This window comes from Protopterus annectens, chromosome 3.part1 (assembly GCF_019279795.1).
Source record: "Protopterus annectens isolate FY-2018-M chromosome 3.part1, PAN1.0, whole genome shotgun sequence".
NCBI lineage: Eukaryota > Metazoa > Chordata > Ceratodontiformes > Protopteridae > Protopterus > Protopterus annectens.
Window position 1 is genome coordinate 74,258,103 of NC_056732.1, and position 26,117 is coordinate 74,284,219.

At 39.3% G+C, this 26,117-nt stretch overlaps 1 protein-coding gene across 1 annotated transcript in view; it reads left to right on the forward strand.

Moving 5' to 3' along the window:
* The window catches only part of FAM91A1 (family with sequence similarity 91 member A1), a 1,899,235-nt gene that overhangs the window by 15,457 nt on the left and 1,857,661 nt on the right, over positions 1 to 26,117 (forward strand). Inside the window, exon 2 of the mRNA XM_044066590.1 lies at positions 14,877 to 14,961. Within this exon, the coding sequence (XP_043922525.1) occupies positions 14,877 to 14,961 (85 nt within the window). The remainder of the gene's footprint in view (positions 1 to 14,876; positions 14,962 to 26,117) is intronic.

Genomic DNA, 26,117 nt, shown 5'->3' on the forward strand with positions numbered 1-26,117 from the left:
ATAAGTAGGTGATATGAAACAGAGAATAGTTGGAGTTTTTTGAGTCTGTCCATATAGGACAAGTGTTTAAGGTCTAGGATCCTTTTTGTGAGGTACTTTTGCGATCTCTCCAGTTGTTGCAGGTGTCTAGTGAGGTACATGCCAAATGGGGCATTGTACTAGATGATTGACCTAATGAGGGAAGAGTAGAGGGAGACAATGACCTCCTTCTTCCTGAATGCAAAACCCTTAGTAAAAAGATGTGACACATAGAAGGACTTTCTGACCACAGTGGCAATGTGGTGGTCAAAAGAGAGGTTGCTGTCAACCTGTATTCCCAGATCTCTTATAACACCTTCTGTGTTCAGTGGACTACCATCAATGTGGTAATTCAAGGGAATTGGATTTTTCCCAAGGGGGATGACAACACATTTTTTGGCATTGAGCTTAAGGCCATGGTTCTGACACCAGTCGTTGGTGTCATTGAGGCCTTTCTGTAGGATGTCAACATCACTTGGGGAGTTAATAATAGCTCTCAACTTGCAATCATCTTTGAACTTTGTCAGCCTGAGTCCCTTTGTGTTGGCCTGGACTTCAGAGAAGTAGATACCAAGCAGGAGAGGACCCAGGACCGAACCCTGTGGGACTCCACTTGTGACTGGTCGGCAGTCTGACTTGGAGTCAGCCACTTTCACACTGTGGGTTCTATCTGTGAGCCAGTTTGCAACCCACCTCGTGATATAGGGGTTGATGCCTAGCTTAGTGAGGTTTTTCTATGATTCGTGGGTGGGGAATGCTATCAAAGGCCCTGGCCAGATCAAGATAGTCTGTATGAACCACCTTACCTTCATCCACAGCTCTGGTGACTGACTCATAGAAGTTGACAAGGCATGAACTACCCTTCACAAAGCCAAACTGTGTAGGATCCAGAGTTTGGAGATTCCCTATATCCTTGTTTATTAGGCCCATGATTATGTGTTCCATAACTTTGCATATCAGACTCGTCAGGCTAATTGGGTGATAATTCCCAGGGTCTGTAGTTGCTCCTCCTTTGTGGAGCGGGATGACTGTAGCAGTGCGCCATTTGGTAGGGACAAAGCCTGAGGTGAGGCTGTGATTGAACAGGGCACACAGATGAGGTGCCAGTTCACTCTGTAGTTCATGTAAAACACAGCCATGGATATTGTCAGGTCCCATAGAAGCTATATTCTTGGCGTTGGACAGTGCTGTTTTAACCTATGCAGCAGTAATACTGGGTGCCTGGCAATCTACTGATATTCTGAGTGGTCCTTTGGGGGGGGGGGTAAAGTTAGCACTGAATCTGTCAGTCAGTGTATTGGCAATATCTGTTGGCTCGGTATAGGAGGTACCATTGTGCAGTATCTCAGAGCAAATCTAGGTATTGCCATGGAGATTCTTTACATAACTATAGAAGGCCTTGTGGTTGTCTTTACTGTCTGATGCAATTCTGTTTTCATAGCTAGTTTTAGAGGATTTGATGAGGGATCGTAACCTTTTGTTGAGGCTGATAAGGGAGTTTTTCCAGTCTTGAGACTTTGCCTTATTCCGCATCAGTTTCCTCCTTTTGTTGTAGAATTTGTTTATGGCATGGGGACCACCATAATTGTTTCCATTTTTTGAGTAGAGCATCTTGGTTCTATTGGGGATGGCGAGTTCCATGCATTTGTGTACGTGTTCATTCAGTGCTTTGGTGTATGATTCGGCTGTCATGCAATTCTCCATTTGCATGGGTGCCGTGAAGTTAGCCACCTCTGTATTTAGGAGCCCAAAGTTAGCTCTGGAGAAGCTTTTCATGGTGGTTACTTTTGTGGGTGGGAGGGATGTGGATTTTCAAGGTGATTAGTTTGTGGTCGAATCTAACCAGGGAGGAGTTGACTATTGATGTAGAGCAATGGTCGCCCATGTTAATAATGACCAGGTCAAGGATGTTGCTACTTCTAGTAGGGTTAAGAATGAACTAGTCCAGAGCATTGGAATTAATGAATTCCAGAAAGCATTGGGCAAGTGTATTGGTACAGGAGTAGTTTTCCCATTTAATGGAGGGGTAGTTGAATTTGCATGTATGAGAGTGTTAGGTTGGACCCTAATATTTTCCATGGTGCTTAGGAACATAGAGTGCAAGTCTTGGGACATGGTTGAGGGACCTATAGCTGGCTACGACCTGAATCACTGTCTTACCCAATGTTAGCTGCACCTGAAGTGTCTCAAATGCGTTATGTTGGGCTACCAGTCTGGAGGTGTGCGCATCCTGTATGAAAATGGAAACACCGCTGCCTTTGGAGCTTTGGTCAAAGTTCTGGGGCCGAAAGGTATGGAATGAGCTATAGCATGGTAGTGCAGGGGTGCTTTCTGCTGCCTTGAACCACGTCTCTGTTACAGCACAAATGTCAATGTTCTCCATTTTTAGGAGTGCTTTGAGCAAGTGCATTTTGAGATTTAGACTTCTAGCATTGAGCAGCATGACTCTGAGTGCATTTTGTTTGTAGCTGTTACAGTGGTTATTTGGTCTTTGGAACACTGCCTAAAAAAAAAGGCACTATAGGGGTGGCAAGAGCCTTGGCCAGTATCCGGAAGCTCAGGGGTTACAGATGCAGGCCATCTCTGGCAAAACATTGAGGTCTCTCAGTCATGTTATCCCAGGCAGACAGATACTGGATCCCTTTAGAATGACACTGGAAACCTAGCCAATTTTCTGCTTGTACTGTGGTATCATTCAGGGTGACGGAAGGATGCTGCTCACGGCTAAGGTCATACCCGCCTGGGCTACATAATCTGAGAGCTCCTCCATGTCTCTTTTCATGTAGTCCAGGGAGGTACATCTCAGGTCATTCACACTCTCATGTACAGTGACAGAGTCATATTTGTACCAGTTGTTGAGGGACCGGAATGCATGCGTTGTGGTGGATCCTGGCGCCTATCAGGCAGCTGACTGTTACTTTCTCCTTATTCAACCTAGTGAGTGGGACATCAGTATCCTCATTATTGAGTCACCTATGACTAGTGTTTGGGCATGCTGTTTTGCCTTAGGGGCTTTGGTTGAGTGGTACACTGTTTAGGAGAGTTATGTGTCTTGAGATTAGTGTTGTGTTTTGTTGAGGTGGTTGGGTGCGTTTCTGCCTTGGAGGTCTCTGCTGTTTGGCTAGATTTTTATTGAGAACCTTCGCAAAGGTGGGTGTGTGGTTTGTGTTTTTATTTCAAGGCAGTGCTGGTGTGTGTTCTGGAAGGCTATGTGTTCCATGTGGTGTGGTGCAAGTGTTGACCTTCTCCTCTTGACTAGCTATTACGGCCTTTCCCTGGAGAGTGTGTGGCTTCCAATTTGGATATATAAGTGCATCTCTCACAAGTCTGAGTGTTAGGCGGTAAGAGGAGAGGGTTGTCGGTGTACATGAGGCAGTTGCTACATTGCCTCAGGATGCCCAAGTTCACCAGGTTAATAGGAGAAAGCACAGGGAACTGACCTTTAGACATGCCTGGAGGGGTGGGCATTAATAAATACTGGAGCTGTTTCCTTGTAGAATGTTTAGTGCTGGTAGCACTTTTGTGTGTTACAATAATTGCTACAAAAAGTCTGGTAAAGTGCTAATCTAATAAGCTAGTAAAAGTGCAGGAGAGGAGAGAACTAGCAGATCTAAGGGAAAATTGAAGAGCAGACTTTGGCACCGTACAGAAGCTTACAAACAGTTCTGGATACAGCAAATCTGTATCTGGACTAGACTAGTTACAGGAAAGGCGGGAAACCAGCGCAAATGCAGGCTTTTAAACCAGAAAGTTGAAAGAGATGGAAAAACTGCCCAAACAGCCAATAAACTACAATTTCTGGGCCAGAAACCACTCCTCTTATGGTAGATAGGCTACCTAGTGCTTACCACTCTCACTGATAAGCTAGAAGGCTTTCCTTCAACACAGAAAGGCTTTGGGGGCTCAGAAGTTTATAAACAGTCCTGGATACAGCATATCTGTACCTGGACTAGACTAGTTACAGGAAAGGCGGGGAGCAAGCACAAATGTGGGCTTTTAAACCAGAAAGTTTTCCTGCATACACTGTTAGAAACTCATTGTGTTCTGACTGAAGAGTGCTCTCAAACAATCTGGAAATATAACCGCTAAGTATAATTCTTGGCACTTTAACTTTTCAAAGTTCTGCATTGTCTTAATTTTCTGCCTGACTGAATTACGTTCTATATTTGCTGGCATTGTTTTTTTTTCTGATCTCTTCTGAAATGGTTTTCTCCCTCACACCTACCCTATTCCTGCGGTGTTTGTTATAGTTGGTGGCTTTGCAGTTGCCCGCCCCTACTGTAAATTTGATCAGGGGCATTCCTCCCAGGCTAGTGTTCATTCTACCTAATACAGAGAGAACATTTGAGAAGGCCAACCCACTTAGGTTCTTAACCTTGAATTATCTTGTGCTCCTCCTTCCTCCCCTTGCACTTTACTAATAAAAAAAAATCTCCTTGTGTTCTGACTGAGTGCTGAGTGTGCTTCTCAGCTGATAAGTATATTTTTTGGCACTTCTTAACTGTGCAGAGTTGAATAAAACAACAATTGAAATTAGTTCAGAATACATTTTGCATTTATTTAAACTGCATTTGCTTTAATACTGCTTTCAGTGTGCTAGCTTGCACTGCACTTGAATTGTTTTTAGTGCTGTTTTAGCTGCTTTCTGAAAAAAAATCTAAGCTTGTTTCCTGCCTTTCCTGTAACTAGTCTAGTCCAGATACGGATTTGGTAAGATTCTGAGCCCCCCAAGCCTTTCTGTGTTGGAGGGAAACCTTCTAGCTTATCAGTAGAAGTGGTAAGCACTAGGTAATCTATCTACCACAAGAGGAATGGCTTTTGGCCCATAAATTGTAGTTTATTGGCCATTTGGGCAGTTTTTCCATCTCTTTCAACTTTCTGGTTTAAAAGCCCGCATTTGCTCTTGTTTTCTGCCTTTCCTGTAACTAGTCTAGTCCAGATACAGATTTGCTGCATCCAGGACTGTTGGTAAGCTTCTGCGCCCCCCAATCCCTTCTTTGTTGGAGGGAAGCCTTCTAGCTTATCAGTGGGAGTGGTAAGCACTAGATAGCCTATCTACTACAAGAGGATTGGTTTCTGGCCCAGAAATTGTAGTTCTTGGCAGTTTGGGCAGTTTTTCCATCTCTTTCAACTTTATGCAGGCAGTGAACCTACTAGCCAGTAACCAAATTTGACTAAAACAAGCAGAATTATTGGCCCTTATCTATCAGTTTCTTTTTTCACACTAGGAGAGCTGAAGTTAAGTTGCTGATTAGTGTTCAGACATCTTCGAAAACCTCCTTCACATCTCCTTAGGGTGATACAGAAAGTCATTGAGGACAGACCAAAATGATAGATCACCTTTTTGGCTATGGCAGCACTGCTCCTTTCTTCAGGAATGGGCAAGGGAAGAACTATTTTCTTTAACTCAGCATGTCAACCTCTTGACTCAGATCAAGGGATCCTAGGTACACCAAAACCTGTCTTCTGTCAGTCTGACTTTGTGGAGGAAATAACATGTTATCATGTAGGCAAAGTTTTTCAGAGTATGTGCTTAAGATCATGAGGAAAGACAGGAGATGAACTGATTGGAAATCCTACTTGGCAAAGTGGATAATTTCCTCTCTGGTGCCAGAGGAAGCACCAAGACCCCAAATGTGTGGAGAGGTCTACAGTTCTGCAATATCTGTCTGAGTTGTTTGATACAGGGCTCATCTAATCTTTGTGCCTTGTTGAAGGTACATCTCTTAGCCATTGCAAACTGTGACTCCTCTTTGGTTTGAACTTTGTTTTAGAAATGTTGACTCAACCTTCTTTTGAACCAGTTGCTAATGAAGGTATTAAGTTTCTTACATGTACAATCCAGTTAATTGCTCTTAGTTCGGCTAGAAGAATTATTTAACTCCAAGCATTCCTGTGCAGAGGTACATTTTTGGTATTCCACAAAGACAGGGTGGGTTTGTGTACTTCCCCCTCCTTTTTGCGTAAGGTAGTTACTGAGGTCTCACTAAATGAAACCATCCAGCTACTAGTTTTCTTCCTGAATCCACTTAACAAGAGGAAAATACATACACATTGATTGGATGTTCATAGACAATTGACATATTACCTACATAAAGAAAAGATGTGTAGGGGGAAAGATCAACTATTTGTATTTATTGCTGAGGAAAACATTTTATAATGAAACCATGTCTAAGTGTCTTTCTGAATCTGTTTTTCATTATTCAACTAATGATAAGTCTGTACCTTGACAAATTAGTTCACACTTGACCAGGGGCAAAGTAACCACTACTGCATGCTTTGGGGGGGGGGGGGTACACTGGACATGAGAAGTAGCTACTTGTTCCTTTGTATACAACTTTTCAAAACGCTGTATGTTAGAGATTCTCTCCAGGGCCAGGGCTGGATTTGCCTGTACTATCTTCCTGGGGCTTACCCAGTCCTTTTCATGGAACTAATCAAATATCCATACTTAACAAGCTTAGGGAATCTTCTCTGCAGTGATGACTGCAACAGTAATTCATATGATGAACATATTACATTTGTATTAGGAACTTACCATATTAGTAAATGCTAAAGTAGGATCACTGTTACAGTCATATTTTGCCTCCCTGCCTCTCTCCTCTTTCCTGTGTAGGCCATCCAGGGGTTGTGGTGGGTATGTTAGTCACCCACCCTCCACATCCGGTCTTCACCTTCCTCAGTATAGGGGCTTAGGTTTCTCCCTGTTCATATCCTTCTTGGTGGGCAAGAAGTCTAGGTTTCCTGACTGATTCCAGAGAGCAGGTCATGGGAGGCTTGTTTTGCAGTCTTTCTGTCTTCGCTGGGAGGTAGATTCAAGAGGTCTGTAGTTCTCACCTCATTAAGTCAAGAAAGACTCAAATGTTATTCTGGCTGATTCCATCTTTATACTGAAAATGTGTGGATGTCTCAGGAAAGGTAGCATCAGCACTGGACGAGAGAGGATGCACAGCTGTGGAAGTTCAGCTGGGAAGCCTCCCCATGCAGCAGTGTTTCCCTACAATGGTTTTGCATGTATTTATGTTTACTGGGAATGTCCAGCTGGGCATAAAATAACCTATTTTCAGTAGAGACCTAGGGAGAAAAGCTCCAAAGAGCAGTAACAATTTATTAAATTGTACCTTATAAACAATAGTTAGAGAGATGATAAATGGCAAAATTGAAAAAAAATAAATAAATGATACACTTTACAATAACAAGCCATTATAATACAACTAGTAAAGAAAATTTAAAGTCAGTTTAAAGTAAGAAATAAATATGAATTGCGTAGTTATAAGAAATTTGTGTTAATATAATATGGAAAGAATTAATAACTGTGGAAAAAGAGAGGAAGCAATAAAGGAAGGAAAAAATGGGAGTTGAGTCAACAAAGGTGTTACACCTAAGAAAGGGAGAGAAATGAAAGTTGTAAGAAGTAAAGAAATGTTTATAATTTTGATTTGTCATCAGCAGCTAATAGTAGAAAACAAGGGGGAGTTCAAGATGGCTGCTGTCCTGTAGGGGGTGCTGATCCACAGAGGAGCTATCTCTCAGAATATTTTTGTTTTATTTATAGTGAGAGTCGATAATTTGCAATCAAACTTACACATTTCGGGATGCATTTAATCTGATCTACTTACCTGTGGGGTTTAAAAACATCTTGGCTTCTACCGAGTGGTGAGATTACTCAGGATTGGATGTGAACTGTGTGCCACATGTGAGAGACTGTTGCTGAAAACAACCAGGCCGGATAAAGTCTAAACACAATACAGAAAAACAACTATTTTAATTTCCCAAAATAAAATAAAATAAAATGTCTTTTCACTTGGATTCTATGGAAACTCAAGTTACAAAATCAAAATTTTCTGCAGTGGCTTCACCGGAAAAGGACAGTACTTCGAAAAGAGCAAGAACAAATAAATCTCAAGATTCTAATAAAAATACTTCAAAGGCAAAATCTGAGACTTCCAATTTAGAAGATCTGAAAACAGCTCTCCAACCTATCCAGGAGGCTATTCAAAACCTATCTACACAGTTACAAACAGTTGGAGCTTCTATAGATAAGATCCTTACCAGGATGGATAAAATAGAGTCCAAAATTATGGATCAGGATATTAAAATAGAGAACTTACAAAAATCCTCAGATGCCAATACAAATTCTTTACAAGATTTGCAGAAGAAAGTTTTAGACCTCGAAGCCAGATCCAGACGCAATAATATTGTCTTGAGGCATCCCTGAATCTATTGAACAAAACAAGCTTCTTGAAACAGTAACCACAATATTCTCCTTGTTTTTAGGAAGTGACTTGGAAGCAAAACAAATTACTATCGAAAGAGCTCATAGAGCACTCAGACCTTCTCCTGTACTAAATAACCCTAGACTGGTCTATGTGAAGCTTTTGAACTTTCAGCATGTGGTTAAGCTATTACTTGCTGCAAAGTCTAAAAAAATCATTGCATGGAATGGCTATAGAATCAGTCTCTCCCAAGACCTGCCACCTCAAATTAAATTGGAAAGACAAAAATTAGCCCCCTTTTGTGCTTACTTGATCACTAAACAAAGCAAGTTTCAAATGAAATTCCCCAATTCCTTACAGTTTTCATTTCAAGGAAATAAATATCAAATAAACAACAAAAGTGAAGCATCGACAGTGTTTAATAAACTTTTTAAATTTCAGCCAGTTTAAGCAACTAGAAATGCTCAAATTGTAAAATATATATTGGTCCTGCTTGACACCTTTTTCATAGCCAGTAGCATTGTATTTTGCTGTCTTTTATCAGAAATATGCTTACCTTCGTGATGTCTTCTTTCAACGATGCTCCACTCAGGCATGATCCGGTGTTGGTGAGGGCTATCCAGGCCTGGCGTCTTCGTGAGCGACTGGCAGGACTATAAACTACAGCTCCCCAGGATTCTATGCTGCTGCGTGACCTCTACGCATGTATGACCCTTTTTCCCAGGTGTCACCAGGTTTTTAAAGGCAACGCTGCTTAAAGAGTAAGAATGCAGCTGAAGATACGAACACTCGAAGAAATGGGAGCATTTATACAATGGATTTAAATTACTGACCGTTTTTTAGGTCTGATGATAAGGTTTATTTTAAAATATATATAGGCGAAAATCTTCTGTTAGGTCCCTTTTTCTTACTCTTTGCTATATAAGAGGTATTGGTGAGTATGGGTGTCTTTTCTAGTAAGCGCGCTGTAACACTGTAAATACTGTTGTGTTTTTGATATATTTCTACAGCGCAAACTATGCTGCATCCTTTTTTCTTGTTTAGTATTATAAACTTTATTGATTGAGCGCTGCTTTGCAGCAGGAATTCTAATGCTGAATTTTTTCATATAATATCTCGAACATGGCTATGCTTATGTATTAAAATGTAGAGGAGGTTTGAATTTGGATGGAGGGAATGTTTGGCTTGATCTGACTGTTTTTTTTTTTTTCAGGTTAATCTCAAGAGTTAATGGCCACGTTCGTGAATGGTCTGGTTCATATTAAATGAAAGACATTTTAGTTATAGGCTGAGTTAGGTCATGTTATGCAAACTATTAAAATGTAATATGTTATACGGTGACTGTACAGAAAACTAGTATATAGAGCTGTATGTATTTACTTGTGTTATACTATGTTATTGCAAATTTATTTCATTATGAGGCATGACATTGATGTTTATGATTAAAGTTACATTTTTTAATGTAAAGCATAACTACTTTAATTAGAATCTTGCATGTTTTCCTAGACATAATTTCTATAATCCGAATAGTTTAAGCTACATATTATAGTAAAGTTATATTTTAAATGTATAAATAGGTCAGATTCTTCCTAAAGATGGCTAGCATTTTTATACCTAAATGTCACGAGATTCTCACTATTTTCTTTTTTATTTTTCGCTTTCTCTGTGGAACAGAGTTGGATGTTAAGGATAGTTTAGTTTTCTATGCTCTATAATGATAGGCTTTTGGACGTGGGATACTTAGTAAGGTTCATTGTGAATGTAACAAAAATAGAAAAGTTAGTTTACTGTTTTAACCTAATGGGTATTTTTCTTTTATGTAGTCGTATCCTTCACTCTCCCTTGTTAGGAGTAATAGTGGGTAGGCACAGGGTCGTGTATGGGAGAGTTTCTCATCTATATCCAAATTTTTTATGTCATTCATGGTATCCTCCTGTATGGTTTTCATTTTCTAATATATCTAATAGAGCTTTTGTAAGAATACATATATTAACTAATCTATGTGATCTTTAGCTTCATGGAATGTAAAGGGGTTGCAAGCAGAAAATAAAAGAAAATTTTTCTTACATTTGGTCCTTAAAGCGAATATGGATTTGATAATGGTACAAGAAACACACTTAGTAAAGGAACAATGGTATCCTTCTTTGAAAAAAAACTGGATTAAAACCATTATTGCGGCGGGAAATAAAACTAATAAGGTAGGAGTTGCTATTATAATTAAAAACTCTTTTCAACATGACATTGTAAAGCAAGATTCAGACCCAGAAGGTAGATGGTGTTATTTTGTAACTAAAGTTGCTCATCTAAATAAACCAATCCTAGTTGTCAATATTTATGCCCCATGCTCCTTTCAACAAAATTTTTTGATGAATATTTATAACTTATTGAAATCCTTCCCAAATCATTACTACATGTTGGGGGGTGATTGGAATTCAATTCAAGATCCTAAGTCAGATAGAACCAATACGAATTCTAAATTTAATATGCAAGCCTCTGCTGCAATTAGTGAAATTAAAAGTGATTTCAGTCTATTTGACCCATATTTTTAACTTTTCTTCACAGTGGCCTAATAAAGGGTTTACTTTTTTCTCACAATGTTATAAATGCTGGTCCAGATTGGATTTCTTTTTGATTTCTGATGTTTTTTCCCCTTATATACTGTCATTTAGTACTGATCCTAGGTTTTTTTCAGACCATTCTAAAATCACTTTGGTTATTGACTGGCTAAACAATCATTCTCTCAAATCCAGGTCTATTTCGTGGTGTTTTAATCCTAACCTTCTTAAAAAAAAATGATATTAAACAAGAAATTGACAATCTTCTAGATAATTGTATACTTGCTATTTTAGAGGATAAAACGCCGATAGATATAATTTGGGTTACCACAAAAGCAATGATTAGAGGAGTTTTAATTAATAAATCCTCATTCTATAAGAAAAATACCATTAATAAAGAGAAGAATATCAAGGAAGAAATATCTAAACTTGACTTGGAACTTCAAAAGAATTTCTCATCAAACTTAGAAAATAATATAGCTCAACTTCAACGTCAACTCCTATCACTGCAAGCAGAAAACTTGTCGTATCAGGAGACTAAATGTATAGCCAATTATTCACACTGGGCCCAGCTCCCTTCCAAATTTTTAGCAAGACTACTTAATAATTACAATCGTATACCTAATATTTCAGAAATTACTTTTCAAAACAAAAATTATGAAATGTAAAGGATATTACTGAGGTTTTTGAAGAAATTTATAAAAAAGTTTATAACCCCCCTCCTTTGTTATATGAGGATCAGGAATTGCATTTATTTTTCAAACAATAAACATTCCCCAAAATTAATGAACCGCAACAAGACCTATTATTGGCTGAATTTACTCAAACGGAAATCAAAGTAGCAATTAACAGTCTCAAATCTTATAAGGCTCCAGGCCCTGATGGTTTCTCAGCTGAATTTTATAAATGTTTTATTACAAAAGTTTCTACTATATTATGGCATCTTTTTATACATATTTCACGGTTTGGAATTACGGACCCACACTTAAATGCATCTAGAACTATTTTACTTCCTAAACCAAACTCGGACTCGACTAATCCTCATAATTATAGGCCCATTTCTATTATTAATTTAGATATGAGAATTATGGCAACTATACTGGCTTCTAGACTTAGAACTGTTATTACATATATTATATCCCCAGAACAATCGGGGTTTATTAATCAAAGGCAGACTATGGATCAAACACTTACTCTTGAGACAATGATTTCGCTTTCTTTGGCTAAACAAATTCCTATATACACACTAGCTATTGATGCCTCCAAAGCTTTTGATCGAATTAATAAGGAGTTCTTAGCCGCAATTTTCCCGCATTTTAACATTCCAAAACAATTTATTCATTATATCAACACCCTTCATATGAGGGCGTATACCACTTTGCAAATAAATAAATGTAGTTCTAAGAGAATTGAGATTAAGAATGGGGTAAGACAAGGGTGTCCCCTTTCACCCCTTCTATTTAATATATTTATCGAGCCTTTGTTTCTATTAATTAAACAAAAAACTTTTCATAAAATCCCAATTTTATTTAACACAAAAATTCCATTTTCTGCTTATGCAGATGATTTAAATATCTATTATTCTCTTCCTAACTCAGATCTTAATAAATTATTAAAATCAATAGATACATTTTCTAAATTCTCTCATTATAAAGTGAATATGGACAAAACGACTATCTTCCCTTTAAATTTTCATTCACAGTACCCAAGTGTTTTTACCCCACAATATATTAAAATTAAAGATCAACTACACTATCTTGGAATTTCTTTCTTTCAGGATGCTCATAAATACTATCATGAGAATTTGAGTAATTTATGGTCTAACATACAAAAAGATCTGGATAGATGGGCACTACTTAAGCTTCCTTTCCTATCCAAAGTAGCTATTATAAAAATGAATGTACTTCCGAGGTTACTTTATTTATTTAATGCATCCAACACATTCATTCAAAAGAAATTCTTCAAAAATGCCCAAACTGTCTTATCGAAATTTTTATGGTATCCAAAACCTGTTAGGATTAGTTATCAGAAACTAATTTACCCTAAGGAGAAAGGAGGCGTCGGACTTCCAGATCTAAGATTATATTATGAAATTAACAAATGTAGTAGACTAATTACCATTGCAGAATATAAGGAGCACCCAAATAAATGGTACCCAATCTGGGTGAAATTATATCATAATTACACTAAATCCTTACAGTTTAATCCCAGAGCTCTACCTTTTTTTAAATAAAGAAAATAGGAGGACATATAAAGAAAATAAGGATCTTAAGGAACAAATTACAATTACTCAGAATCTGTTTGAGTCTCTGAATTTATTCTCTGCTTTCAAGACACTTCAACTGATTCACCTCAACCCCAATCTTAAATTAAACGATAGGATGATTGATCTAAATTCTTATCCACTACTGAGGGATAAGGTTGTGTTAGATTTTCTTCCTTTTAAATTAGAGTCCGCAATAAGTATGAGGGACAAATTAAATCTCCCACATAAATACACAGTTATTTTAAGACAACTGAAAGAGTTGTGTAATAAATTCTGGGATGGATGTAATATCTTAGATTCAGATATTTCCACAACTAAAAATATTTGGGATTTGTTGCAACGGAGGAGAAAAATGATTTCGAATGTATATAAAGTCATCATCTCTATCAAATGCAGCAAAGAAGCTATTTACTCTCATTTTTGGAGTCAACAGGACCCTACGATTACCTCCACTAACATTGTACAGGCTATTCAAAAGTACTCTAAATTTTTTCCCCTTCATAAACTAAGATATACGCAACTAATGATTCTCAATAATGCTTACTATACACCCCATATCTTAAGTAAGTTGTACCAGGACATTCCAGTAAATTTCCAATTTTGCCCAACCCAAGAAGTAGATATCATTCACATCTTCTGGAGTTGTAAATGTTCATACAAACTTTGGTGTGCTTTAAGGGTTAAATTAGAAAAAATGGGATATGAAAAAACAACTTTATCATGGAAATTTGCACTCCTACATATTCCCCCACCAGGAATTAGAAAGAAACATATACAGCTGCTAATAACTATTTTTATGTTAATTAAATATTATATTACATTACACTGGAAAAATAGAAATTTATTATCATGGGATGGTTTTAAGCAAGTAGCTAGTAAGCAATTACATGCACACAAATATTTGTGGTATTCCATGAAGCAACTACCTTTACAGGAGGTTTTCTGGAAATCTGTATTAGACTTGATTATGACATGATATTAGGAAATTTGTATGAGTTGTATTTGTTATGATATAGATGAGACTTGTATATAGTTATTTTTTTTTTATGTAGTTTGTATGTTCGTTCTGTGATTAAGAATTGTAAGTATATATATTTTTTCTTTTCTTTAAAAATCAATAAAGAGAATGTTAAAAAAAAAAAAAGAAAACAAGAATTGATTGGAGGATAGGAATCTGTGGATAAGGGTCTATCCTGGGGCAATAATGCAGGAACAAAGCTGTGAATCTTTAAGGTATTACTTTAATGTAATTAACACTTGTGAACTTGATTGTTGTCTGAGTTTTGCTGGGATTGAATTACAGACTTTAGATACAAAGCTAGAGTACAAAAAAATCCCCAGCAACATTATGGGCCTTAATTATAGAGTAAAGACATCTGTCATTATTGATGAGCTCCTAACACAGTCGCACATTTCTCATTGGTAATGCTGTACAAACTGATGTTAACTTTTTATTTGTGTAAATGTGATAGATTGGCTTTTGCCCTTTTCCTTTCTGTAGTCATGCCTTTTCCATATTCTTTTGCACTGATTCATGCATGCATTTTAACACACTTGTCATTTTATTTGCTTACCCTTGCACTTAACCTGATTACCAACCATCTAATGCTAACCCTTCTTTAAAGTAATTTTGCAGTTTTAGTATTGATGAATATGTGAGTAACTGGATTGGTGATGGTCCAATGTTAATTTAATTTTGTCTACTTTTACACTGCATTTATATGTAGTTATGTTACCTGGTTACCTGATTTACTAACAGTAAAAATGCCACTGCTACTTTAACATTACATTTTCCTAACATTATATATAATGTTTTGACAGAGTCTTGGAAATTCACAGAAGGAATACGAGGAACATGTTCTTCTTTATAGCATCCGCAATCAGCTACGATTTAGGAATAACTTAGGTAAGTGTATTAATTGTCATCTACTGCTGTCCTCACCGAAAAAGGAACATTAGTATTTTTGAAATGTTTGATTCAGTGTGTAGTATGTTACAATATTTTTTTCCTTTTATAATGATGTTTTTCCTCATTATCTGTGAGCACTTTTCTTGTTATTAACAAGAACTTCTTCCATTTTTTTTTTTTTTTTTTTTTTGTATTTTTAGTTCAGAACTAATGTAGCTAAGAAATGATAATGATGATGATTGTGCTGGGGGTACAGAGTACTTATGTACGCTGTATGTCAGGAACTTCAACTTCAGCAAAAGTTTAACTTATATTATACCATGGAGTGGGTAAATTATATTAAGAAAATTGGAAGAACATACAAATTATACCTTTATTGGAGAGAGAATGATTTCCAACAAGATATTAATGTACAGGTAAAGCCTGACCGGGAAAAAAAAAAGTTGCCCACTTCACAGCAACATTTTATACTACCATAAAGCACAGACTGAAATAAAGCATATGGCCAAGATCTTGTTTATGCTTGCTAAATTCGGCTCATTAAAGAGTGTACAATAAAATAAATTAAAAAGAAAGAAAAAAAATAACTTTAAGTAGCAACAGTAACTGCAGTAGATGTTATAGGGACCTGCTTATTTTCCCCTTCACTAACAGCAGCTTAAAAGGCCACATTTAGTGAGTATATGGGAAGAAATATTTGTACTTGCATAATAGATATTTTGGATATGAAATGCATCTCGTGTCGTCCAACAACAATTACGTATTCTTCAGCAACTTTGAAACATTTAGTAGGGAACTATTTTACATCAAAAATATAAACGTGCGTTTATACTAGTAATAAATACAAAGCAATGTAACGGATGACCCATTTTCTAAGAGCACTAATGATCCCCAGGGCAGATGTAACAGGGAAATAAAGAACCTTCCAGGGTGTGGATGACTACTGCCTGTAGTATCAGGCACACAGCACCTCTGGTGGTCTGTTATATGTCTGTAGTGCCCACCCTGTTAGGCATTATTGTTGCTTAACTGGGGAAATCATATTGTCTTGCCTGATTGGTCAGTGAACATTCTGGTAAATCCTCTTGTAACTTCATGCTAGAATGTTCATTACGGTATGACCCTGACCCTGAGTAGCATCCTGCCCTCACCAAGAATGATAACACTGTATAAAGAAAAAATTATCAGTTTCAACAATTGGCTAAGCTTCTGGTGTCATTCAAAGGGGCTCCAGTGTCTGTCCACCTGGGATGACATGGTCGGCAACCCATGCTGCTTTGCTAGAGATGGCTTGCACCTGTCACCCTTTGGCTTTCGACTACTGGCCAAGGCTCTTTCCACCCCGATAGTGCCTTTTTTAGACGAGGCTCAAAAGACAAACCCACCTCTGTAAATAGCATAAATAACCAAAAACTGAGGGTAATGCTACTCACTGCTAGAAGTCTAAACCTCAAAATGCATGCACTCGAGGCACTCCTCAGTCTGGAGAAAATCGATGTATGTGCAGTAACAGAAACCTGGTTTAAGGCTCCAGAGAGCACCCCAGCACTACCAGGCTACAACTCATACCATACATTTCGGCCACAGAACCCGGATAGAAATACAAAAGGTGGGGGCGTATCCATATTCATCAAGGGTATCCACACCTCCAGGTTAGTGGCACAGCACGATGCTTCAGAGATCATCCATGTGCAACTAACAATGGGCAAAACTGCAATTCAAATTGTAGCTTGCTGCAGATCACCCACCATGTCCCAGCACCCCTATTCCACATTTCTGGAAACACTGGAAAATATAAAGGTCCTACCAAACACCCTAATATTGGCTGATTTCAGTTATCCATACATTAACTTGGAGAAATACTCAAGTACTAACTCCATTGCCCAACATTTCCTAGAATTTATAAACTCCAACGCCCTGGATCATCTGGTCAACGCCCCCACCAGAGGTGACAACATATTGGACCTGGTCATCACCAACATGGGCTACCGGTGTTCTACGCCGGAGGTCAACCACTCGCTGGTTAGATCTGACCATAAACTAATCACTCTGGATATCCACATTCCACCCCCACCCGCGGTCAAGGAAACCACCGTGAAAAACTTTTCAAAAGCAAACTTCACGCTGCTTAAGAACAAGATGGAAAGTTTCAAAGCCCCCATGCTAAAGGATAACGCTGTCCAAGCTGCAGAATCCTTTACTAATGCACTCTACAGGCACCTACAAGAATGCATGGATCATGCTATCCCAAGCAAAACCAAGACTCACTCCTCCAAGAAAATGAAACCAGTCTGGTGGACCCCTGCCATTAACAAGCTATACAATAGAAGGAGGAAACTAGTACATAAGAGTAAAAACCCAAGAAGGTAAGATATCTCTGATCAGTATCAGCAAGAAACTACATTCCCTCATAAAATCATCCAAGGCTAGCTTTGAAAGAAAAATTACCAAGGACTCCAAAGATAACCACAAGGCATTATTTAGCTATGTCAAGAATCTAAGTGTCAATTCTCAGATCTGCTCAGAGTTAGTGCAGAATGGCGCAAAATTCACTGAACTGACTGATATTGCCAACATCCTGGCAGACAGGTTCACTGCAAACTTCACCCCCCACTCACCCCCAAAAGGGCCCATAACCATACCAGAAGAATGTAGAGCCCCTGAAATCACAGACACCCAGGTTAAAACAGCCCTCTCCAAAGCCAAAAGCACAGCATCAAAGGGACCGGATGGTGTCCCAGGCTGTGTCTTACGTGACCTCCAAAATGAACTAACCCCTCACCTGAATACACTGTTCAAACTCAGCCTCTCCACAGGCTACGTACCCATAGAGTGGTGCACAGCAGTGGTTATTCCGCGCCACAACAGACCCCGGGAACTATCGCCCTATAAGCCTGACTAGCCTGGTCTGCAAGGCTATGGAGCACATCATCATGGAACTCATTAACAGAGACATTGGGAACCTCCAAACACTGGACCCTACCCAGTTCGACTTTAAGGGCAGATCATGCCTCCTAAATCTGGTGGACTTCTTTGAGACAGTTACCAAGGCTATAGACGAAGGAAAGGTGGTCCACACAGCCTACCTAGACCTCACAAAGGCCTTCAACACCATTCCCCATTCTGGTATCCTAGACAAGCTCACCAGCCTGAACATAAACCCTTACGTCACAAGATGGGTTGCCAGCTGTCTCACGGACAGAACCCACATGGTAAGAGTTGTGGGATCTAGGTCCGACTCTAAACCAGTTAGAAGTGGCTTTCCCCAGGGCTCAGTCCTAGGACCCCTCCTGTTCGGCATATACTTCTCAGAGGTACAGGCAAGCACAGGAGGACTATGGCTGACCAAGTTTGCAGATGACTGCAAACTAGTGGCCATAATTGACTCACCGGCTGACACAGACATCTTCCAAAAGGGTCTTACTGAGACGGATACCTAGTGTAAAAATCATGGCCTCAAGCTAAATGCCAAAAAGTACATAGTCATCCCCTTTGGAAAAAACAAAGTACCCACGAACTACCACATACGTGGTAGTCCCCTAAATACGGAAGATGTAATAAGGGATCTTGGGACCCAAGTAGATAGTAATCTATCCTTTGATAATCACATTGCCAAAGTGGTTAGAAAATCCTTCTGTGTGGCCCACCTAATCACAAAAGGGTTTGCATCTAGATAAGAGGAGGTTATTGTGCCCCTCTACTCATCACTCATCAGACCCGTTATAGAGTATAACGCCCCATTTGGGGTATATCTTACACGACACCTGCAACAGCTGGAAAGACCACAGAAGTACCTCACCAAAAGGATTACTGGCCTCAAACAGATGCCCTATGCAGCTCGACTGAAGAAACTCCAGCTGTACTCGGTTGCATACCGCCTACTCAGAGGTGATCTCTGCCTGACATACAAGGCCATGTCCAACCCAGAATTGATGGACATGCTCCACCTAAAGAGAACCAAATCCCCTCGAGCCACACGCTCTAGGGATCTAAACCTCACCACAACAATAAATAGGACGTGCTGGAGGGATAGATTCCTGTCCCAGAGACTTCCCATGCTTTGAAACAAGATTCCAGTCTACATTAGGCAGAGCCCCTCACTAACACTCTTCAGGAGAAACCTTGACAAATGGATGGGAAAGAGAAAGTTTACCCTGGGGATCACATCAGTGGCTCTACTGGACAGAGGCACAGGGAACTAATCTAAGGGGGTGGCGAAAGCCAACACATTCTGGCTAGGATTATAAATGCCTTCGGGCGATAGCCTAGTACCTACCTATGAACCTATAATGTATAAGATGTCACACACCTTTTCAGTTCTGAAAAAAACACCATACCTATAATTTCTCCAATTTTATCAACTAATTACCCCAATAATTAATTAGCCTTTACTTCATTTCTGGTGCAGTGTTAAATAAGTATGTGAGTCATACACAAAAAGCATTAGTGACTTATTTGTTTGACTAAACATGTCCTTTTAGAAAATCAAATACATTGAGATTTAAAGATTGTGTACAAAGTTCTTTTTTTTTACTATTTTTGTTTGTTGCAATTAAGATCTCATCATGTAAAGTGGGGCTTTCTGTTTGTAAAATAGTTTTTTCTTTAGTTACTTCAGTGGGGCTGCGTTTATTAACTATAATAAAGTTTTGCCTGTATTTACTGTAGGCTGATGCTATTGTTAGCTTAAACATTTTGACAGTTTGTAGTGAATAGGTGTCTTTTGTAGTCTTTATCAGTTTTTAACAAATAACCTATCAGTCAGTCAGTCAGTCAGACAATAAATCAGCCAGTAATGGAGTTGTGCTCAAGTAATGGCAAAACAGGAGAGTTATATGTTTCCATTTAATGTGTGTAGTATTCAACTTACAGTTGGAAATAGCACTACAGATGCACTATTTGCTCCGAGAGTGTTGTTGGAGAACTACAGAGAAGGTCAGAAAGAGTTGCATTGTGTCTGTGGACTTAGAGAAAGCATATGACAGGGTGCCTAGAGAGGAGTTGTGGTATTGTATGAGGAAGTCGGGAGTGGCAGAGAAGTATGTAAAAGTGGTACAGGATATGTACGAGGGTAGTGTGACATTGGTGAGTACTGCGGTGGGAGTGACAGATACGTTTAAGGTGGAGGTTGGATTACATCAAGGATCAGCTCTGAGCCCTTTCTTATTTGCAGTGGTAATGGACAGGTTGACAGATGAGATCAGACAGGAGGCCCCGTGGACTATGATGTTTGCAGATGACATTGTGATATGTAGTGAGAGTAGAGACCAGGTTGAGGAGACCATGGAGAGGTGGAGATGTGCTTTAGAGAGGAGAGGAATGAAGGTCAGCAGGGCTAAAACAGAATATATGTGTGTAAATGTGAGGGAGGGTAGAGGAATGGTGAGGATGCAGGGAGTAGAGTTGATAAAGGTGGATGAGTTTAAGTACTTGGGATCAACAGTTCAGAGTAATGGTGAGTGTGGAAGAGAGGTGAAGAAGAGAGTACAGGCATGGTGGAATGGGTGGAGAAGAGTGTCAGGAGTGATTTGTGACAGACTGGTACCAGTAAGAGTGAAAGGGAAGGTCTAAAAGAGGGTAGCGAGACCAGCTATGTTATATGGGTTGGAGACGGTGGCATTGACGAAAAGGCAGAAGTCAGAGCTGGATGTGGTAGAGTTAAAGATGTTAAGATTTGCACTGGGAGTGACTAGGATGGACAGAATTAGGAATCAGTATATTAGAGGGTCAGCTCAGGTTGGACAGTTTGGAGACAAAGCAAGAGAGGTGAGATTGCATTGGTTTGGACATGTGCTGAGGAGGGATGCTGGGTATATTGGGAAAAGGATGCTAAGGATGGAGCTGCCAGGAAAGAGGATAAGAGGAAGGCCTAAGATAAGGTTTATGGATATGGTGAGAGAGGACATGCAGGTGGTTGGTGTGAAAGAGCATGATGCAGAGGACAGGAAGAAATGGAAACAGAAGATCCGCTGTGGCGAACCCTAACGAGAACAGCCGAAAGAAGATGATGAGTATTCAACTTACAGTATAATTTCACAAATGTATACTAATAGTTGTCTACCATTGGGACAATCACTTTTAGGAAGAAAATTAGGAGCATGTAAAACATCTCAGTTACAGTAGAGGGTGTTTGTGTTGACCATTAAATTGACTAGTGCAGGAACTAACACTTTTGGAATATTCTATGCATCTGACATAGTTAACTGGACAGCTGTTTGGCCTACAGTAAATATAAACACAATTTTGATTACCAGTCATAGTTCCACTGAAATAAATAAAGTCAAAAATATTTATTTTATAATCAGAAAGCCCAGTTTACATAACAAGAGCATAAGTGTATGTTATTTTAATTTAATTGTTGAAGGAGACAGCAGCAGCAAACCCATTTTACTAATATTCTCACAACATATTGGTATAAAGCAAAATTAAGTGGTCTAGTATAGGCATATTTAAGAAAAAATAGTATCTAATTAGTGCGTGCACAGACATCTCACAGACTAGCTGCTGCATTTAAGGTTGATACACTTATTCTTATCTATTGCAGAAGGAGGGCTTCTGTGCCTAGCACCATTATATAATTTAAAATAATTTGTATAAAAATTGATTTCACTAAACAATAGGGCACATATAAATTTATGATGTCTTACTGTTACTTCAAAGTGAGAGAGATATTGTTTGTAATTATTAAAGTTTGTAAAAAAGTTTAAAGTTATTCAGGATATTGGAGTAACATGAAACTGTTTTGTGTTCAGAAATTACTTTATCCAACATGACAGAGAATTCGATTTGACTGGAATTGCAGAAAAAAAATTCATGTGCATAGGTTCATAGGTGTGTACTAGGCTAATGGCCCTGGAGCCTTTACAAGCCTAGCTTATAGTGCCACCCGACCTTAGTTCCTAGTGCCTCTGTCGCGTAGAGCCACTGGAGTGATCCCCAGGGTGAATTTTCTATTTCCCATCCACTTATAAAGATTCCTCTTGAAGAGGGTCAGTGAGGTGCTCTGCTTGACATGTATGGGAAGTCTATTACATAGCATGAGCAGTCTCTGGGTTATGAGCCTGTCCCTCCAGCATGTTCTGTTGATTGTGGTAATGAGGTTGAGGTCTCTAGAGTTTGTGGTGTGGAGGGATTGGAATTTCTTTAGATGTAGCATTTTTAACAGAGCTGGGTCAGACATGGCTGTGTAAGTCAAGCAGAGATCGCCTCTAAGTAGGCGATATGAGACAGAGAATAGTTGGAGTTTTTTGAGTCTGTCCATATAAGACAGGTGTTTAAGGCCTAGGATCCTCTTTGTGAGGTACTTTTGCAGCCTCTCCAGTTGTTGCAGGTGTCTAGTGAGGTACATGCCAAATGGGGCATTGTACTCTATGATTGGCCTAATGAGGGAAGTGTAGAGGGAGACCATGACCTCTTTCTTCCTGGATGCAAAACCCTTAGTAATGAGATGTGCCACATAGAAGGACTTTCTGACCACAGTGGCAGTGTGGTGGTCAAAAGAGAGGTTGCTGTCAACCTGTGTTCCTATATCTCTTATAACGCCTTCTGTGTTTAGTGGACTACCATCGATGTGGTAATTCAAGGGAAACAGGTTTTTCCCAAGGGGGATGATGACACATTTTTTGACATTGAGTTTAAGGCCATGGTTCTGACGCCAGTTGTTGGTCTCAGTGAGGCCTTTCTGTAGGATGTCAACATTACTTGGGGAGTTAATAATAGCTCCCAACTTGAAATGGTCTGCGAACTTTGGCAGTCAGAGTCCCTTTGTGTTGGCCTGGACTTCAGAGATGTAGATATGGAACAGGAGAGGACCTGGGTCCAAACCCTGTGGGACTCGTGGTCGATAGTCTGACTTGGAGTCAGCTACTTTCGCACTGTGGGTTCTGTCTGTGAGCCAGTTTGCAACCCACCTAGTGATATAGGGGTTGATGCCTAGCTTAGTGAGTTTTTCTATGATTCCTGTGTGGGGAATGGTATCAAAGGCCTTGGCCAGGTCAAGGTAGGCTGTATGAACCACCTTGCCTTCATCCACAGCTCTGGTGACTGGCTCAAAGTAGTCGACCAAGTTGAGCAGGCATGATCTACCCTTCACAAAAACCAAACTGTGTAGGATCCAGAGTTTGGAGATTACCTATATCCTTGTTTATTAGGTCCATGATGATGTGTTCCTAGCGTTGCATGTCAAACTCGTCAGGCTAATGGGGCAATAGTTCCTGGGGTCTGTAGTCTTCCTGGGGTCTGTAGTCGCTCCTCCCTTGTGAAGAGGGATGACTGTAGTAGTACGCCATTCGGTAGGGACAAAGCCTGAGGTGAGGCTGTGATTGAACAGGGCACACAAGTGAGGTGCCAGTTCACTCTGTAGTTCAAGTAGAATACAGCCGGGGATATTGTCGGGTCCCATAGAATCTGTATTCTTGGCCTTGGACAGTGCTGTTTTAACCTGTGCAGCAGTAAAATACTGGGTGCCTGGCAATCTACTGGTATTGTGATTGGTCCTTTGGTGGGGGGGGGGGGGTGAAGTTGGCACTGAATCTGTCGGCCAGTTTATTGGCAATATCTGTTGGCTCGGTATAGGAGGTACCATTGTGCAGTAGCTCAGAGCAAATCTGGGTATTGCTTTGGAGATTCTTTATATAATTATAGAAGGTCTTGTGGTTGTCTTTACTATCTGCTGCAATTCTTTTTTCATAGCTAGCTTTAGAGGATTTGATGAGGGATCTCAATCTTTTGTTGAGGCTGATAAGGGAGTTTTTCCAGTCTTGGGACTTCACCTTATTCTGCATCAGTTTCCTCCTCCTGTTGTAGAGTTTGTTTATGGCAGGGGACTACCAGATTCCTTTTTTTTTGTGGAGAGCGTCTTGATTCTATTGGGTATGCCGAGATCCATGCATTTGTGTACGTGTTCATACAGTGCATTGGTGTGTGATTTGGCGGTCATGCAACTATTGTGAAAGAATGGCAGAAACAACTGACTGAGCTGCTAGTAAATATTTTTGTGATAGTGAGATCCTAAGTTGTTTAGGACTCTGGTGTTCAGTAAATAATGAGAATGTTCATCTGCTATTTAATATAAAACTGAGAAATTACAGCAAATCAGAGAAGTGTGATGATCATAAGAGATGCGTATGGCTGCCTTGATCTCTCCATATTTTAGGGCAGCTATGGAGATAGGATTTCTTTTTATGTCTAGGCCAAAGATGTTGTAGAATTTTGAGTGTAGGGTGAAAAAGCATATTGTGAAAGCAGCAAAGTGCAGTTTTGATAGTGATGGAAATTAAATCAGTATATTTGGTTCAGACCAGTGTCATATACTGCTGCTTACAATATACACCTTTCCCAACATCATTGTTTTGACTGGCCTTCAACGTTTGGCTGACTCGTAGTTAGTTTGGCATTGGTGTGAATGATCATCCCTTAAAAATTATTGGCATCAACTGTGAGCGAACTGGAAATAAGATAATACTAGATTGCAAGCTCACTGATGTTCAGCTCAGAGTTTGAAACTCCCTAGCCAGGGTTGAAAACTGATGTAGTTGTTTTTCCCTTGTACAGCAATGAAAACTCAAACCACTTAATTAGCAAAAAAAATGTTTTCAGAGGTATTGTGCACATTAACTCTAGCCTTACAACCATATTTTTTTCAGTAGAGGAGATAAATAATAACCCTTGGTCTAATCTTTGACATCTGACATTAATCCTTCTTTAGACTTTGAAAAGCTGAGACATATGATCTTTTGGAGAAAAGGATTTTCTAGCTAGTTTTACTTTGTTATCATAAATGTTTGACTGTTATTCACAAAATGATCCAACAACCAAAGGCTTCTCATTGTATGTTTGACTTACTTCAACTCCTGTAAAGCTTGAGGCTCATCAGACCTTGCTGTCTGTGGTAATACAGAGTGTTAAGTACAATCTGGTGATTAGATGTAGTGTACCAGCTACTGCTCCTGTGTTACAGATACACTCAAGATCAGTTATATCATGAGCATGTATTGTTATTAATGGGACATCACTTACTGCTTTAGGCTATTTGTACCTGATCTTTTACATATTGGTACTCACATCAGGTCCACATGGTTGGGTTAGAAGAAGTAGGAAAGCCGAGAAAGTACCTGATAGTCCTGATGAAGTAATGGTTAGAGGAATGTGGCTATTATCGTTACAGGTTAAGAGACCTTTATCCTCATTGGGAACACCAAGTTTAATGAATGTCTAATTTCCAATTTTATGGATCAAGGGAGGATTTGCTTTTCAGGCCTAACAGAGTCATAAGGTGAAATAAGTTATGAGCAGACAAGGAATATTCACCATCAGTCATATATTGCAGGTCATCACAAAATCCGCATGAAATAAACAGTTAATTGACTTTTTCTAAGCAGCTGAACAGTAGTTGAGAAAATATTTACAGTCTTAGCCACTCCACTCAAGTGCAACCACATAAATTTGTGGAGCTAACTCCTTCCTTGCCAACTTTAATCTGTAACAGATAGAGTCCTGCAAATCCAAAACCTGACTGCTGTTCCCATCCAGGTTTGCATCATGAGCACATGGTCCCATTTTGGTAGACAGAAGATGTTCTCAATTTTTACCATTTTTTTCTCTGCTAAAACAGTATGGTATAACACAAACCTGAATCTGGCATGATCTGGGAGAGCTCAGTTTCATTCTGATTTCAGAATCGTGGAGTACTAGGCCAAAAGCAAAGTTATTCTTTTGCCATCATCCTGGCCTCAAGGCACATTCACATTCTGAAGCACATTACTGTACTCCAGCTGTCCATTTCAGTTCCTGATCTGTATCCAGATATGATTTTCCCTGCTTCTTACATATGTAAACTGCATTGATATGTACATTTTAATATGAGAGGACAGGTCTGTCAGGCAAAGATAGTATTTCACTCCCCTGTTTTCACAGTACTTGAGTGGTTTTCATGCCTCTGTGAGTGCATACTGTACAGGTAGAAATGCTCCATTAGCTATGTTAAGTAATTATATGCAGCTTCTGAGTTGGCATTTTATAGTTTTTAATACAGTTATGTTTGTAGTATAGTAGTGGCAGACATCAGAAATTTGTAATAGAATAGAGGGCACACAACACAAACTCAGCACCAGCAAAGTAAGAACTTAAAGTGCTTTACTTTAGCTCTGTAACTA